General features: G+C 52.9%; 1 protein-coding gene across 5 annotated transcripts; it reads right to left on the bottom strand.

Annotated features, from left to right (window-relative positions):
* Positions 1-770: 770 nt before the first annotated feature.
* Positions 771-15,666, bottom strand: LOC309849644 (cyclic AMP-dependent transcription factor ATF-3). 5 transcript variants are annotated; one of them, XM_082702495.1, is made up of 5 exons: positions 15,524-15,663; positions 14,892-15,179; positions 7,008-7,251; positions 3,626-3,733; positions 771-2,226 (listed from the first exon to the last, which is right to left on the bottom strand). In XM_082702495.1, the coding sequence occupies exons 3-5, from the start codon at positions 7,245-7,247 to the stop codon at positions 2,029-2,031; spliced, it is 546 nt and encodes a 181-aa protein (XP_082558621.1). In that variant the 5' UTR covers positions 7,248-7,251; positions 14,892-15,179; positions 15,524-15,663; the 3' UTR covers positions 771-2,028. The 5 variants fall into 5 exon arrangements, with proteins under 5 accessions (XP_082558621.1, XP_082558618.1, XP_082558620.1 ...); XM_082702492.1 differs by lacking the exon at positions 14,892-15,179 and having other exon boundaries at positions 15,524-15,666; XM_082702494.1 differs by lacking the exons at positions 14,892-15,179; positions 15,524-15,663 and adding an exon at positions 13,544-13,774.
* Between the last annotated feature and the right edge of the window lie 1,792 nt (positions 15,667-17,458).

The following is a 17,458-nucleotide window of genomic DNA, read 5'->3' as shown; positions in this document are numbered from 1 at the left end:
TGTCGTCGTCGCCTCTTCGCCGTCAGGAGTTGCCTCACCCAGGGAGCAGCCTCATCCAGAGTGGCCTCTTTTTGGGAGCAGCCCTGTCCGGGGAGCGCCCCTGTCAGGGGAGCAACCTCGTCAGCAGCGGCCTTGTCTGCAGAGCAGCCTCATCAAGAGCGGCCTCTTCTTGGGAGCGCCTCCGACCAAGGAGGGGCCTCATCTGCAGAGCGGCCTCATCCAGAGTGGCCTCGTCTGCGGAGCAGCCTCGTCCAGAGCAGCCTCATCTGGAGCGGCCTTCTTGGGAGTGACCTTGTTGGGGTCATCGTCATCTCTTCGTAAGAAATGGCCCCTACCAGTCAGTTTGGTTTTTGACGCTTGGCACGAAATAAAGCTTTGTTTGATTTTCATTTTGTGTCAGTCTCGTTCCTTTGATCACAGACCCTAACAGGCTCCCCAAGGAGCAAAGGATGACTCCTGGGAGAATTCTTTTTTTTAAGATTTTATTTATTTATTTGGCAGACAGACATCACAATTAAGCACAGAGGCAGGCAGAGAGAGAGGGAGGAGGAAGCAGGCTCCCTGCTATGCAGGGCTCGATCCCAGGACCCTGGGATCATGACACTTTGAGCCGAAGGCAGAGGCTTTAACTCACTGAGCCACCCAGGCACCCCTCCTGGGAGAATTTTAAGCAGAACGCCCCTCTGCCCACAATGGAGGAGTGGGAGGTGGGGAAATGACTCACGTTCACCCACAAACCCATTGAACAAGAACAGAAACCAGCACAACACTTAAGTTTACCACGTCTTGGTTCCAATATTTATTATATCAACAGGTTAGGAATACTAGGATAAATAAGTAATATTTTCTCTTACAGAAAATTGTAATGTACTATTGAGTAGGATTAAACACTCTGAGGATTTCACAGAAACATCAGAATTTAAACAGATAGTAGCCAGAGTCCTGTGGCCAGTGTGAATGACCTCTCACAGCTCTCAATGCTTTGGGCCAGATTTCTACAAACATCCTCATGACAAACAATGCCACTAACATACAACAATGCTAAAGCCTCAGCATCACCGGTTTCAAATGTGTCTCCACTGAATGTGGTTGTCAACCGCGAGAGAAGGAAAATGGAATATTCTTTGGCTCTTCTGGCCTAGAAACAACTCCTGACCTAAGTCACCAAGTGGAGAGTCCTAGCCCTTTGGAAGTCGGACTTCCTGCTTTCTTCCTGTGACATTAGAACTGAGTTTGCGACAGAGGACCTGCAGTCACGCCCATGAGTTTTGCATCAATACCCTGATGCCGAAGGAAAGGGGGCTTTCTCTAGTGATGTGAAGTTGCCCAGCTCGCCAGCAGAATTCTCTTCTCCCGGGGTGGACAAGCTCTTCTGGCCACCTCAACATTCTGTAAGACACTGCCTTGTGGTGATCACTCCCCAAACTCTCAGAAACCAGATCCGAGGAAAATCACACCGGTGTTGTGTGCAACAAACACCAGGAGAGCACAATGCCTAGCTTGGACACAGCGATGCCTCGCACACAGTAATTCCGGTGCCTGATAGCAGGTTTGCTAGAAAGCACAACCCTGGCCATTGTACAACATTGCTAAATGTCATTCTCACTCCGTGTCCCCTGTGCGTGGCTGAGGCAGTGGCAGTGCAGGACGTGGCCCCACTCCATCCACCCAAGCTCCAGACACTTCTTCAGCATGAGTCCTAATGCTGAGAGTCCTGGTCTTGGTAGAATCCAGGCAGAAGATGGGCAGGACCCTAACTGGGGCCCCTCTGCAGCATCCAAGAATAGCCAACATGTTAAGGCTTAAATCCTGGCATTGAGACAAAAAGATGCCCTCATCCTGGTCCAGTGTCCACTCTGGCGCAGAGAGGGAAGGCCCAGCTGAGTTACCCAGAGCTCTTCCACCTCGATGGTTCTTCACAGCTGGGATGCGAGAGGGGCACAGGAAGTCAGATCTCCAATGGCTTCAGGGTTCGGGATATAGAAAGTTTCAATGAGGACTCCCCAGTTGCCCCCATACCACGATGGCTTAGCTCTGCAATGTTCCTTCTTTTATCTGTTGGATAAAAAGGTTTCTCTCATCTTCTGGAGTCCTCCCGTTCTGAGCCCGGACAATGCACGTGGGCCGGTGAAGGTTGAGCATGTATATCAGATGCTGCTTTTCGTTCTTGAGCTCCTCGATCTGGGCCTTCAGTTCAGCGTTCACACTCTCCAGCTTCTCCGACTCCTGGGGGAAAAGCAACATAAGTGTTAGGGATGGAGCCAAGGTTCCAGTACAGAAAGGCTGGCCTCGGAGTGCGGGAGGTCACTGCCATCAGGGTTCATCAGGCTGGGAACGGCCCTCAGGGAGGGAGTGCGGTGGGCTCCCCAGGGACAGTGTCGTCACAAAGCTGGGACAGCGGCATTAGGTCTGGAAGAATCCAGATCCTGGGGAAGCCTTTGAACTTGGGAGGCTTCTTCAGAGACGCCCTCGAGTTTCCACTCACAGTTGACTGCAGGTTGTGACTCTCATGGCAATGAACCAAGGGCTCAGATAACTCCTTTGTGCCAGTCCAAGGGCCCATGCGCAGCCCTCCTGGACCCAAGAGGGCCCCGAGAAATGCACACTCGTGGTGCTTAGTCTTTCCCGAGTCGCTAATTTCAGTGAGAAGTTCATCTCCCCAAAAGAAATGTACAAGGCAGCACACAAAATGTCTCCATTTTCACTGCCTCCCTGAAGCCATCACCAGAACCCCTGGGGACCTGCAGACCCCTGGTGGACACTCTGCCCTGGCCTGTCTACACTCGGGGGAGGGGACAAAGGCATGGGAAGGACTGTGCCAGGGCCCACCCCGCCTGCCTGAAGATGCTCTTCCTGCCTGAGCTTCTCCCTGCAGAAGGGGAGCTGTCAGAATGCAGGAGGGACCTCGGACGGGCCGCAGGATGAGCTGAGAAGGGAGGGAGTTAAGAACACAGAAGCACACAGAGGAAAAAAAGAGTGTAACCACTGCTTGCAGATTAAGGAAATAACTTGTTTGAAGAGATTAATTAAAGGCTTTTCATACTGAGCCAATGAGAGCTGGCAGCTTCCTTCTCTTGGTAAAATGGGTGAGGGAGGCTTCCTTTGACTGGGCTGACAGATCCTGCAGCCTGGAAGGGGCCAGACATGTGTGGACGGGCCAAGCCTGCCGGGAATCTGGGCAGCAGACAAGCTGTGGTTTTTAATTCACACACCTGCTTCTTCTACACCCAGAATCCCCTTGGAGGTGCTAACAGCTTTGTCCCCCTCTTGCAGCAACTGGCTTCTCACTACCATCTACACATCCTTCTGGGCAGGGGCCTTTCTGACTCCCCTTGCGATGGCAAATGAGGTTGGTGGGGGGCAGACACGAGCACGAGGAGGGGTGAGGCAGGGACAACTCTCTCTCTCTGTTTCTTTCTTCAAGATTTACTTGTTTATTTTAGAGAGAGAGAGAGGAAGTGGGGTGAGAGGCAAAGGGAGAGAATCCTCAAGCCGACTCCCCGCTCAGCACAAAGCCGGCCTAGGGGCTGGAACCCAGGATCAACCGCCTGCCGCCGCCCCCCCCCCGCCCCGCCCCGCCCCGCCCCGCCCCGCCCGGACTCCAGGCACTGCAGGGAGGACTCACTTTCTGCAGGCACTCTGTCTTCTCCTTCTTCTTGTTCCTGCACTTGGCAGCTGCTATCTTGTTTCTTTCCCGACGCCTCTTTTTCCTTTCATCTTCTTCAGGAGCTACCTATAAAATTCAAGAGACCGCATGCTTCATGGGAGGCAGAAATTGCAACCCATCTTAAATACAGTGCCTTTCACTGCAGCAAAAATGGCAAACCAGGACAGCCTCCATGAGAGGAGGACTGAAGAAGTCAGGTCCTGCATGAAACCTCTCCACATGTACTTGCAAAGGAAGACTGCAAATCGAAGAACTGCTGGTTACAATTACATTGACAATACAAGGGCACCTGGGTGGCCCCGTGGGTTAAGCCGCTGCCTTCAGCTCAGGTCATGATCTCAGAATCCAGAGATCGAGCCCTGCATTGAGCTCTCTGCTCAGCGGGGAGCCTGCTTCCCCGTTTCTCTCTGCCTGACTCTCTGCCTACTTGTGATCTCTGTCTGTCAAATAAATAAAATTTTTAAAAAATAGTTTAAAATAATTACATTGACAGGAGCCCCTGGGTGGCTCAGTGGATTAAGCCGCTGCCTTCGGCCAGGTCATGATCTCAGGGTCCTGGGATCGAGCCCCACATCGGGCTCTCTGCTCGGCAGGGAGCCTGCTTCCCCCTTTCTCTCTGCCTGACTCTCTGCCTGCTTATGATCTCTCTCTCTGTCAAATAAATAAATAAAATCTTAAAAAAAAAATTACACTGACCATACTAGTCAGTTAAAATTCAGTTTATCTGAAAAATACATTTGGATTCTGAAATGAGTGGGATATTCAAATTGAAATCTATCAGTAATGACTGTAATCCCCTGGAGCAGAAAACAGATTCTGTTTCGTTTCCTTTCCCCTGGATCTAGGAATGACGTCAGGAACATTGGCTAGCCGGCCACCTTTTCTCTCCTGCCTCTTCTTTGATTTGAGACCCAGGGCACCCCATTCACCTCTGTCTTCACTCAGAGCATGAAAGCACCTCCTTCAGGAATTCCAGAGAAGCCCGTGAAGCTCCCGGAAAAGAGGAACCCAAGCATATTCCCCAAACAAAGTGGCATTATCGGCCTGGGCCTTGGTGCCACCTGTGGACGGTGACCAGGATCCAACCAGTGACTCAGCCAGCAAAGACCTACCAACCTCTTCCTCTGCGCCCCACCCTGAGGCAGCCGTGGGGCTCCTCAGAGAACAAAACCCTGTCCCGCTTTAGGATCCGGCCCTCTCTGGAGGTTGGCTCTGATCATGACTGATGGGAAACCCACAAAGTTCAGCCGCAGGGCTTGGCTTAGAAGCCTGAGACTGCCCGGGATGAAGTACTCACGGTGGGCTTGAGTGGGTGATGGTCTAGGCAGCTAACGTCAGACCTTGTTGTGTCACCTGTCGCTGCCCCGGACAGCAGGTAAGGGCTCCCCAGGGAGCCACACCTCAAATCAGAGAAATCCTGGGGCACTGTAGTCACCTCAGACCCATTTGATTACTAGTCCTTTGGCTTTGACGACACTGAGTTAGCTGCACAGAGATGGAAGTCCTCATGATTTAGAGAAACAAAGCCCGAGGGGTAAGCAGGGCAAGGGACAGTTTTATTTTTTACATTCTGGACCCCAGGACCACACAGGCAGACATCTGAGTTTAAACTAAACTGGCTCTGAATCCCAGCTTCACCACTTATCAGCTGTGACACCCTGGGCAACTTACCATCCTCCTCTGAGCCTCAGTTTCCCTCACTTGTAAAATACGATCAATAATCTTATCAATCTAATGGTGTGGGGAGGAATATATATATAAAATTCAAATGCTTTTTACAGTGCTTAGCTTACAGTCAGTGCTACGTAAGCCTTAGTTACTATCATATTAACCTCACTGTTCCTCATCAAGAACTCAGCAATGGTGGTGCTCTCTACACAACCCTACAGGTGTTTGGGGGTAGTGGGAGAGGACTCAGGGTTTTCTCATATGAGGAAGTATTTGAAAGTAGAGCAAATCTCAGAATCATACACTGTCAGAGATAGAAAAGGCTTTAAAGAGCCATTTGGTTCAATCTCCTGACTGTCCTGACATGGAAATGAGGGACAGAGGGACCAGCAGCAGTGCATTCGGGGAGACCCAGGTATCACTAGTTCATGGTCACTAAATCAGCAGGCAACAAAGCTCAGGTGTAAACCCAGACTTTTGGCTCCCTGTCCTGTGTCCTCTCTGGGATGCACTGCCTCATTCTACCTTGTTGCCTTCCCAGAGGTGACTGGGACCTGGCAGAACAGGGTCCTGCTGCCCAAACACATGCATGCCCATCGGTTTCACAGGTGAGAATTATAGCAAACAAGGGGACCTGAATTTTCAACGATTTAGTTGGTGCATTCTCTTCCCATCAGAAGCACCTCCTTGTTATACTGAGCTAAAATCAGAAGGTCACCTAGTAAACACAGTCAGCAGATAAGCTGGGTGCTTTAAGGGGTACAGCCTCAGAGCAGGAGATATTCTGTCACTGGCTGTCCTCTGTACTGGACATCTGCTTCTTCCTCTAAAGAACTCTCCAAATACCCTTTCAAAATGCTTTTCTTTCTTCTATGGGGAGCCTACTACTTCCCATTACATCCTGTTATCTCAAGGTATTTAGAGAATTTTTTAAAAATTCCGTGTGTGCCCCATGGCCCACCTTGCACTGTCCAGTAGCAGACAAGGCGATGATGACATCCTGAGGTTAACGGAGCACAGGTGATGCCTCTAATTATGGCTTATGGGTAAAGTGTCATGTGGAGCCCCGCGGCCAGTCACCGAGCGCTGCCCACCAGCGAGACCCCCAGCAAACGCCATGTCGTTGAAGCCTTAGATCAATCCTATGCAGGAGTCACTGTTACCACCACACCCTTTTATAGAATCATAAAGATGCAGAACCAACTTCCTTTTAAACTCAGTTCTTTCTTGGCCAGTTCTGCTACCCCTTGACCAAAGACAGTGGTCATGGCAGATGAGTAAGCCTGATATAATCCCGTCTCTTATCCACGAGGGAAAGGCCCACAAAGTAGCCCACAAAGACCTCCCCTCTGAGGTCCTCGAGCCACCACCGCACGGCCAGCAACCAGCTCTCAGACTTCTCACCACGCCTTTTACTCCAGGCGTCTTATGGAAGCGCGCCCGACAGGGAAGCGTGCAAGTGTTGGAGACAGAGGCGCCCTGGGAGCAGAGGCTGTTACCGGGGCTGTGAGCACAGCTGGCTGGTCCTGGCTCCCCAGGCTGGCTGCTGGGGTCCTCGTGGTGATGAACACCATCACCACACTCTGAGCAGCCCCTGCCCGGAGCACGCCCAGCCTGGGGGCTGTACAGTGGAAAAGTGCGGAAAGAACCAGAGAGAACGCTGGGAACCTACCTCGGTTTTCGTGACTGCCATCTCGAGGGGTCTGCCGCTGACCGTGACCGACTCCAGTGCAGAGGACATCCGGTGACAGAGGTGCTTGTTCTGGATGGCGAACCTCAGCTCTTCCTTGACAAAGGGTGTCAGGTTAGCAAAATCCTCAAACACCAGTGACCCAGGAGGGGACAGGCAGGGGACGATGGCAGACGCACTGACTTCCGAGGCAGAGACCTGGCCTGGGTGTTGAAGCATCATCTTGCTGAAAGAAATACGGAGACCCAAACTACTTCAGGGATTTGGGGCGCGGGATCAAGTCTCCCCATATCCGCCGCACTCCCTTTGGGCTTCTGTGTTGTTTTCATTTTATGCCTCCTCCTGAGGAAAACAGGTTCTTAAAGCACACAGCTCAGTGATGTGCATAAAATGCCTCCTTGAAATGGATAAAGGGTGGCATTTCAGGCTACTCTGAGTTCAAGAAGGTGTTAGTTTTGGCTGGTGCGCATAGACGCAAATGTAGCCTCAAACAGTCCTGAAAGAGGAAGAGCATTTAAAGAAAAAAACAAAACAAAAAACCCAACAGTGAGACTCTTATGTAACCCCACTTTCAGTCTCCGTTTTGAAAAGAAGCTTGGAAGGTATTTGAAGAGAAGCCGACTGTGTCTGTCCATGAATGGAAGTAAGAATGACGGCCTGGGGACCCTTGGATTTAGCGAATTAACCTCTGAAGCTTCTTCCTCAACAATTTTGATCCAAGTCAGTGAGAATGAGGACAGCAGCCGCAGCCAGCACGTGTGTTTCTGCAGCCCAGTATGGCAGGGCCTGGGGCTAGGGTGGGAGAGTCCCGTCACAAGGGACCAGTAGCCCCTTCTTTTTTTTTTTTTTTTTAAAGATTTTATTTATTTATCTTATAGAGAGAGATCACAAGTAGGCGGAGAGGCAGGCAGAGACAGAGGGGGAAGCAGGCTCTTCGCCAAGCAGAGAGCCCAACATGGGGTTCGATCCCAGGACCCTGAGACCATGACGAGAGCTGAAGGCAGTGGTTTAACCCACTGAGCCACCCCGGCGCCCCCTGTAGCCCCTTCTTAAGGTTAAGACCGCTGAAGCAAAAGACCTCAGAGAGAAGCAAAGCAAGGAACCAAGAATTTGGGCCTCTCCCGGGGGGGTGGTGTTCAGCCCCGTGGTGTCTGCAAAGGCTGGGGCTGGGGATCGAAGGGAACCTGGGACTGGCTCCAGCACTGAGGGGCAGCGTGACCTAGACCGAGTCTCAGTCTTCATCTGGCCGATGGCTGAGAGTGCCTGTGGCATGGGGACCGGGTGTCTCTACCGTTGCTGTGCTCAGAGCTAGCCCAGCACCTGGCACCGGCTGCTCCCAAGGTCTGCTGTCCCCCGCAGACTGCCCCACTGAGTACATGAAAGGGGGAAAAACAGGGTCAAATTAACCAGTCTCTGAGCTCTCATCTACCTCTGTCACTCGATGGCCCAGGGAGCCGAAAGGCGCAACGGAAGGAAAGTGAAGGGAGGACGTCGTAAGAGGCCCACAGTTCCAATCTGAAGAGCCCCCCACAAATCTCAGCCCGCTGGGCCCTCCCTCCAGCAGCAGCCGTGCCCCTTATCCCTGCAGTCAGTTGTCCAGGTATGTGGGGACAGTCTAGGCACACTGTCCCCTGGAGTGTCCTTCTCAATCTGGCCCTGTGCAGTCACTGGCCCAGTCTAGTAGTAGCCCTTTGGCGTGTGACTAACATTTAACGAGTGTCTCCTTGACACTAGAAACCTCACCTGCATGATCTCATGTAACTCTCATGAGAACCCCGCGCATTAGGTCCTAGCCCCCTTTTGCGGATCAGGTAACTGAGGTTTAGACCAGCTGAACACCTTGTTCAAATTCACAGAGTCGGTATGAGCAGCATCAGGACTTGCATTAGGTCTGACCCCAGAATTCACACCCTGAACTTATAGAATATAAAACACTATTTACATAGCAAAAACCAAAAAAGCCAGAGCAAACCTTTCTGGCGGGGTGAGGGCTGGCACGGGCGGGTGGTGGTCCTGTTACAGAAGCGGCGGAGAGGAGAAGCAAGCAGAAGCAGGGAGCCAGGGGGAGAATGCACTCCGTGCGACGGACGGCTGGTCTTTCTGTGTCAGCCCGCACACTCTGTTTCCATTTCCAGAGCCCTAAGTGGGTCTTTGGTCCATACAATTCTTAGACTGGGGTCAGATGATCACAGATTTGAGACCCACTTACGCATCATCACATCTCCCAATGCCTGTTTTCTCCTCCATAAAAGAAGGCTAATGACCAATCACCCCATTTTTCCAGAGTTGTGCAAGGAGTTGAGAAAGTAATACATGAACGTGCCCTGGGAAATACAAAACAACAGGGAGGCCCCCCCGGGTCCCTCCAGCCCAGGGGCCGGCTCTGTGACAGATGCTAGGCAGGGTCCCGCTGGCAGGGTGGCTGGTCATTCTCCGTGATCTCAAACACTTCGGAAGAGATCACCCTGACCTCTGAACGGACTCCCCCTTACGATCTGAAAAACACTGATGGAGGCAAGAATGCCAGGCCATCAGTGCCACCACTGACTGTTCAGAGAAGTCTGGGAAACAGCTGTCATTTTCTTCCCAAAGCCCTGTGTCGTGAGCTAGATCCCAGGCTCCTCTATCAGTTTAATTGCATCATGGCAGGATGAGGGGAGGGTCCTTCTCTGGCCGGTGATCAGCTCTGAGAAACAGCCTCATGAAGCCCTGAGGCTTAGGATTCTCCTGTGCATTCATGTTTTCCCTCCCTTAACCAACTTGATTAAAAACCCTGTAGTTCTGGGATGGAATTCAGAGCTACCACTGGAGGGCCTTTGTTTGGATGACCAGATGGCGCTCCTCCACTTCGGTAGTCTGAATTTGAGTGTAGTTCTATTTCACCCCCCCAGCTAAGTTTATTAATTATCTCACCGGGCTTGGGGTCTGCTGTTTGGGACTGGTTTTTTCCTTTTTTAGTTTAAAGTCAACCATCCCGATGAAAGTAACAAGAATGTCAGTGGTATGGAATGTTTTCATGAAAAGCAATGGGTGGGCTTACTTGGGGGGTGGAAACGGATTGTAAAAATGCTTTAACAAAGCCTTGCAGAAAGGAAATCAGTTACATTTGTAGAGATCTGAGCTTTCTCTGCATTCTGCTACAGCTTAATTTCTTGAGATACTACTTTCTAGTTACCCCTTGACTCATTCTCTTAAGGTCTGATTCAGCCCAGGCTCAGGCTGTACCTCTATGAGGAAAATGAAGTTAAAGATTCAGACAACTTCCTGGAAGTCGAGACCTACCAACATTCCCCCTCATTGAAGGACAAAAAAATCTCTTTGGGGATTTTCTGAGTTGGCTTTCTACATTGATCTTAAAACTGACCAGACTTGCTACAAAGAACCTCCATTTTACTTTTGCTTCATTATCTTCAATCAGAAACCATGTCATATCTTTGGCAGTTTCATCATTTTCAAGAAAGTGAAACTTTACTCGTGCATTTCTTTAACTGGAAATTCAACTCCCAGATTTTATTTCCTAGCAGCTACAACTACGCTGAATTTTCACTTCTAATTTTCATCTCCCCGCAACAAGTGCTGTTCGTAAAACATCTCACAGTATAGGAAGCCGATACGGGTCTTTCACAAACTTCCTATCTTGGTCTTTCTCCCAGCCTATCTAAAAATTGAATAGGCCCATCACTGTGCCTGATCACTGGGCTTTTATCACTGATAAGCCACTCACACTTTCTGGGTCTCAGTCTCCTCATCTGTAAAATGAGGCCAATACCCCCATTTCCTCACGAGATGGTCAAGAAGATGATACAAGAGTCACAAAGGCTGATTTATATACACACTGGATGGCCATTACTACTGTGATTCCACTTTTCCCATTTCAGGAGAACTCAAAATGCTGTTGTCAATGCATGTTAGCCCCATTAACCAGGGATTAACTGGAAGCTAATGAAATCCAGGTCACTTTTTTCTTCTTTTGCACTTTGGTTGATCCTGGGCTCCCAATCTACCCCACTATTTATTTGCTGGTAAAAGCTTGTTTCCAATGCTCTCACGTACTTGAGAAATAACTAGTTCTCACACATGAAACCATTTCTAGTTTCTCTGGTGTCCTGGCTATGTACTTCCTCCTCCCTAGGCTGGGTGACACTTCCAACCGTTGACCCTGTTCCATGCTCAGCCAAGTGAAAACAGAAATCATGAGCTCTACATAATGGGGTGGAATGCCTGGTATTAGAGGTATGGAGGTCAAATCTTCATTTTGCAATTAACATAAGATCCAGGAAGGTGGTGACTTGCCCAAGGCCATAGAGCTGTGAGTGGCCCGGCCCTCACCAAGCTGTTGACCACTCACTCACCCACTGCTCCTTTTGCTTCATCACCAATAGAGATCCAAACCGATAGGACCAACCAATAAGGCAAATGGAGAATAGAGCCACAGGCCAGGCAGACAAGCGGTCAGCAATCTTAGTAACCTGGTACCCACAACAGAGGCAGCTTTGACACCACTGAAACAGGGAGGGAGTACTGAAGAATGAGAACAATGGAGAGAAAGAGCCAAGAGGGATACAGAGAGGGGTGGGGTTAAGACAGAAAGGATGGGAAGGCTCCAACAGCTGCCACACAGGTGCTGGGGTGCTCTACCCTATCCACACCATCAGCCTGGAGTGTGACCTGTCACACTGTCCCTGAAACCACCCAGATGGTAACAACCACAAACCTCTCTGCTACTCCAGTCTTTGTCCAGGATATCCTCAAGGCGAGAGTCTATATGTCGTAGAATTAGTCTATACCAAATACTAAATACAAAATAAGAAGGGCAGTAATAACAACTTCTCCTTCATTTAAAGATGGGGAGCTCCAGGGCGCCTGGGTGGCTCAGTGGGCTAAAGCCTCTGCCTTCAACTCAAGTCATGGTCCCAGGGTCCTGGGATCAGCCCCATATCCATCGGGCTCTCTGCTCAGCAGAGAGCCTGCTTCCTCCTCTCTGCCTACTTGTGATCTCTGTCAAATAAATAAATAAACTCTTAAAAAAAAAAAAAAGATGGGGAGCCCCCGCAACAAATGGGACTGTCACCCACAATGAAACAGGTGCATTGGGGGAGACTACCGGAATTTTCTATCACTCATCACCACCCACCCCCACCCCCCTCACCCCCTCCACCTCCCTCACCCCCCCCCCACCACCGCCCAGTCCCCTTCATCAAGGGTTTAGCAACACCCTTATTTACAAGGAGGTAAATGTGATCTGGGTAATAAAATTCAGGAAAAGAAAATGGTTAGGAGGAAAGTAAGTAAGCAGATGACATGAAAATGGGGTGTGGGGGATCAGAGGAGAACCAATGCAATGGAAAGAACCTTAGGAAGGGAAGACATGACCCATAGAGAAGTCTCCTCCCCCTCACTGCCTCCAAAGCTGGTCAGTGACATTAGACAGAGACCCACCATCCCCCAAGTCATTCAAGGCTCTTCATGGGTCCCCTTTCTTTTAGTTACATCGCCCTGGAATCTGAAAAACTTCTGCCAGAGAGGACCTTAATGGTCATCGGTCCAACCACCACTTGGTACTTCCAAACAGGCCGAGGGAGCCAGCACTGGGCCCTGGGCGCCCACTTCTCTCAGCTGGGGAAACTGAGACTCAAAGACAAGAAGCGCAGTGTAAGCTCTCGGGGTCCCGGCCACTAGACCACGAAGGCATTCTCTCAACTATCTGCGCGGGCTTCTCACCCTTGCTTCCTCCAAGGTGCGAAACGCAGAGAAACCCGCAGACCTGCCAGAGTTAGAGTCACAGGTACGAGAGCAAAGCGAGTGAGAGCCTTGGGACCAGAAGTCTCCAGCTCAGGGGCTGGACACCAGCCTGTGCCGGGAAGCCTCACCGCCTTCCACCCCAGGGCAGCAACGCGAACGCCCGCCACCTCTAAACTTATGCCAACTAACTTTTCGCTCCAGGCTCCGGCGCGGTCCCGCCGCCCAGCGCTCCAGGGTGCCCAAGGCGACCCCCAGCGGCCGCGCCCGCGACCCCTGCACGACCGTCCCTTTCCCATTCATTCCGTCCCGCTCCTGAGGCAGCCCTTCCGCCGGCAGCCGGCCTCGGTGCCTCTCCGCGGGGCCCGGGAAGGCTGGGCTCGGGAACGGCGGTGCCGGGCACGAAGCGAAGGATGAGTGGGACAGCGAGCTGGACAGTCTCGGCCACCCCCGCGCACCCACCTCCCCACGCCAGCCCCAGGCGAGATAAGCGAGCGTCGAAGGCGGAGAGGAACGGGGCTCCGAAGCCCGCGGAGGAGCCGGAGCCCGCCCTCTCCGTCATTGGGAACCTTTCGCGCCCCAAGTCAAAAGAGAAAGTTCTTTGGGAGAAACTTTCCGAAGCGCCGAGGAGCAGCCTTGCATGGGAGAAGTTCGGCCAGAGTTCTTTCGCAGCCAGAGGCTGGAGGCGCGGATCGGGGACGGGCGCAGGGGTCGCGGGACTGGTTATTAGAGGGGCGCAAAGGGAATGAAAGCGGGCCGCCCTCGCCGCGCTCACTCACTCGGTTCCAGCGCTCACCTCCGGTCTCCACGCAGGGCGGCCAGGGTCCAGAGGGCGGGCGGGGTCGGGGCGGGGTCGGGCAGGCTGTCTGCGGGGCAGAGGGGCGAGCTCCGAGGACGCACCGCCGGCGCGCGGACTGGCGGGCGGGTGAGCTCGGGTTCGGGCGGCGGCGCCGGGAGAGCGCTGGGCACTGCGCGCCTCGCTGCGTGCGACTGTGGCTCAAAGCGCGTTGCATCACCCCTTTTATAGCCCTCGGGCTGGCGGCGAGCCAGCTTACTCCTGGTTACGAGTCCCAGGCTGACGTAATGCTATTAATAGCTTCCCCCGAGAACCAGCCGAACTAGGCTAGGCTGGGAGGAGGGATGGAGGAGGGGCCAAAGGGGGAAGGGAGGAGGGGGACTGGTGATGCAAGCTCGGGGAGGAGCCGGCCGCGACAAACTCTCCCGGCGTCTGGTTCTCGGACGCACACCCGCCCGCCCTCTCTCTCCATATCAGGACCGGAGCCGTCCGGGCGGGCCGCCAGATGTGCGTACTCGCCGCTGCGTGTTCCAGCCATGAGCCAATGGTGCCCAAGCCAGCGGCATGACTCCACTGTGCTGGCATCTCTCCCTCCGCTAGACTGGAGGACTGGGGGGAGATGGAGGGGCGGGGCCTGGCCGCAACCCAAACTAGGTGAGGCTGGGAAGCGGGCACGACCTTTCTCTAAAATGCGTGGTCATTTTCTGGGCCCCTTTCCCCCCTCCCCCAGACGCCGCCTTCCCAAGTTGGGGGACAGGGTAGGGTCAGAAGCGGTAGCCCCCGCTGTGGGAGAGGTGCGCCCAAAAGACCCCTGCGTGAACCCACACAGTTACCCGCCGGGGCTGACCTCCGCCGCGAGAAGTCCGCGCGTTAACCCAGTCGCGGAGGGCAGCGCTCGGTCGGCACCGTGCGCCCTAGCCCGCCGCCCGGGCACACCCCGCAGGAGCGCATACGCGGAACCGTCTCCGGGCGGGCGGGGAGCGGGTCCCCGAGGCCGGGGCAGGTGGTAGAACCGTGCCGATTAGGATTTTTTAACAACCACATAGCGTTTGAAATTGACGGGCAGTTTCTTAGTGAAACGAGCAGAACATGGAAAGAGGAGAGGAGCTGAAAAATTAGTGGCAACTTGGGCGCTAAGAGTGGGGTTGAAACCGAGCGGCCGGGACGAGGAGGAAAGAGAAGGTGCTTTGATCCCTGCGGGCCAGGCGGAGGGGGGTCGCCACCCTCTTAGGCTACGTTTAGGGAAAACCCATCTTCGCCTTTCACGCGTTTTTCTGCTCCCAGAGCGGAACTGGTTGGGGCAAGACGGCGGGGAGTCGGGGCGCACTCACCGCAGCCGAAATGAGGCCCCGTAGCCGAAGTCCCTTCGCCCCTCCAGCCCGGCTGTCAGGAAAGGTTGGGTCCTATGGCTCCAGATACTCGTTGGGGCTTCAACAGAACTGGATTTGAACCTTAAAAACGATTTCCGGGTTCCGATTCCTCGACCCCAGCTGTCTCCGCTTCGAGAGTGGCAGAACCAGGGACCTTCTCAACTGCCCAAGGACGAATATACGTGGACGCGAGTGTGGCTCGCGAAGTTTCGAACCTGCCCGGGGCGGGGTGGGGTGGACCACGCGCGCCTGTGGGGTATTGGGGGCACGGTTAGGGGCAAAAACCCCTGCTTTCACCTGGCTCTTGGGAGAGGCGATCGAAGGTCATAGTTTGGTAACTTGAAGTAAGAACTAGAAGGGTCCTGGAGCCCGGGCCCCCTCCAGCAGCCCCACACCGGCACCTGCACCCCTACAGTCGGCGGTGATGGAGGGGTCGTCTCCACCTCCTCCACTCCCACTTACACACACCTGGGAATATCTGTCCTTTCCCCAGCCTCTCCGATTGCCCAACCGCCTGGGGGGCAGAGACCCTCAGAGCTGCATGTGAAACTGCAGGTTCCCCACACCCGCCTTCCTGCCCCCAAAGTCCGAACCTCATCCAGAACACTCCCTCGCCAAGGTTCCGGCTTCAGACAACTCGGAGGGTAGTCTCGCAAGCCCCCTCCCCCGCCTCCAGCGGGTCTGGGAGCCCAGGGATTCCACACCGGATCCTCGAGGATGTAGCCCTGCACCTGAGCGGCTTTCCAGCTGCGTCGCGCGAGAAGCGTGGGGCGGTTGTTTTTCCTTTACTTTTCGCCCAGGTAACGGCTCCCCTGGCCCCACCCTCCACCCCCACGTCCACACCCCCTCGCACCCAGCCCCACACCCCCCACCCCACCCTCCTGCAGACGCGCGGGCAGGTAAACCCCGGGCGTGTCGGCACAACCCCTAGAACGCTGCAAGACCAGAAGGAAGAACGTTTATACATTTAAATGAAAACTATTTGGGATTTTCTACGCATCTATTATATCTACTTATCTATTGTTCTGGAATAAATTGCACCATCATAAATTGAAACAAGGAGATGGAGAACATGTGATGTACCCCTCCCCCTCTTTTTTTTCCTCTCCCCGAAATGCCTACAGAAATCTTTAACCAGTTTACATTTTAATACATCCAAGCCAGATTTGTGGTTGAGTCCTGTGATTGTGGGGAAATTCAATTTAGGGCGTAGGGTAAACAAACAGCCAGACCAGCCTCCACAAAACAATGCCAGAGAAGGGTAATTTACGATAGAGAAGTCTACAACCCTAGTTGTTTGTTTTTATTATCATCTTAACTCCTCTTTCTTTTACTGGTCATGTTTCATACAAATTAAGTCTTGGTTTTGAATCTCCAGGTCACCCCCCCCCCCGACAGAAAAATGCTGTCAGCTGTTCACAGAAGTGTGAGCCTCGCATTCTCTGCTTCCCAGTCCCGCTGAAACTCTAAAAGTGATAAGAATCTTGACAGAGAAGTCAGTCCACCCCTTGTGAATGAAACTCTTATCCAAGGAAAACAAAAACTAGGGCTGCCTGCCTCCCTGCCCCCAGCCCCCCGGGAGGACTGCGAAATGCCCGCCCAGCTGGAGAGAGACTGGGAGGGATTCACGCTGGGGAAGAGCCCCAAGGTGTGCACCGCAGGAGGAGTGATCAATGGCTCTTTCACCCTGACTTCAGTTAAAGCCACCGACGTTAGCGTGCGCACTCTGTACCATCTAGAAGAGGGGCCAGAAAAGTTTCCCAGACCAAAACGCTCCTCTAAGCAAAGGCAAAGCACGCCTCCTCCTCTGAGACGGAGGCGCGGGGCTGGGATTATCCGGGGAGGAGGGTTCGTATGGCTCGGGAGAAGAGGGTTAAGCAGAAATTTGAATATTGCTGAGGTGCCACGCTGCAGAACCGCCGAGGGAATCCACATTCAGACCAGCCTTAGTATGTTTTGCTGAGATAAGAGTTGGAAACTTCATGCCGGGGCATGTGCGAAAGGAAGGGAAAAAAGTTAAAAAGGAGTGGGGACGGAACTAGGCAGCTAAAAACAGCCCACTCGTGGCAACGGAATCTAAACACCAAAACACTGCAGGGAGCCAAAAAAAAAAAAAATAGTGCAAGGGATATTTAAAGATTTTGGCAGTTTCTTAGTCCAGGGAACAGTCCCTTCCAACTCTGTCCCCCATGACATTATTCTTCTTCCAAACCCCAAGATTGTATTTGCTTACAGAGCTCTGGACAGGTAAGTTCAGAACAGAATCAGGGAAACAGCCAGGAACCACGAGCCCTGTCCTGGCTTCACCCACTTCTTCACCACAGAAAGGGATTGGAGAGGAGATTTTTCTTCTCTACTCTGCTTTCCAAAGCCCACACTTACGGTAAAGTCAGTTAGAATGTGGGAGTCATTCATCCAAGAGTCTCCACAATGGGCATCCCCGAGAACCAGGGAAGCGTCCCATACTGGACTCTGAAGCATGGAAGGTGAACCACGGATGCCGCATTCAGCGCTCAGCAGCCGTGTTA

Source organism: Mustela nivalis (assembly GCF_964662115.1).
Source record: "Mustela nivalis genome assembly, chromosome: 16".
Classification (NCBI taxonomy): Eukaryota; Metazoa; Chordata; class Mammalia; order Carnivora; family Mustelidae; genus Mustela; species Mustela nivalis.
Note: the sequence above shows the minus strand (reverse complement) of the source record. Positions and strands in the feature narration are given on the sequence as shown.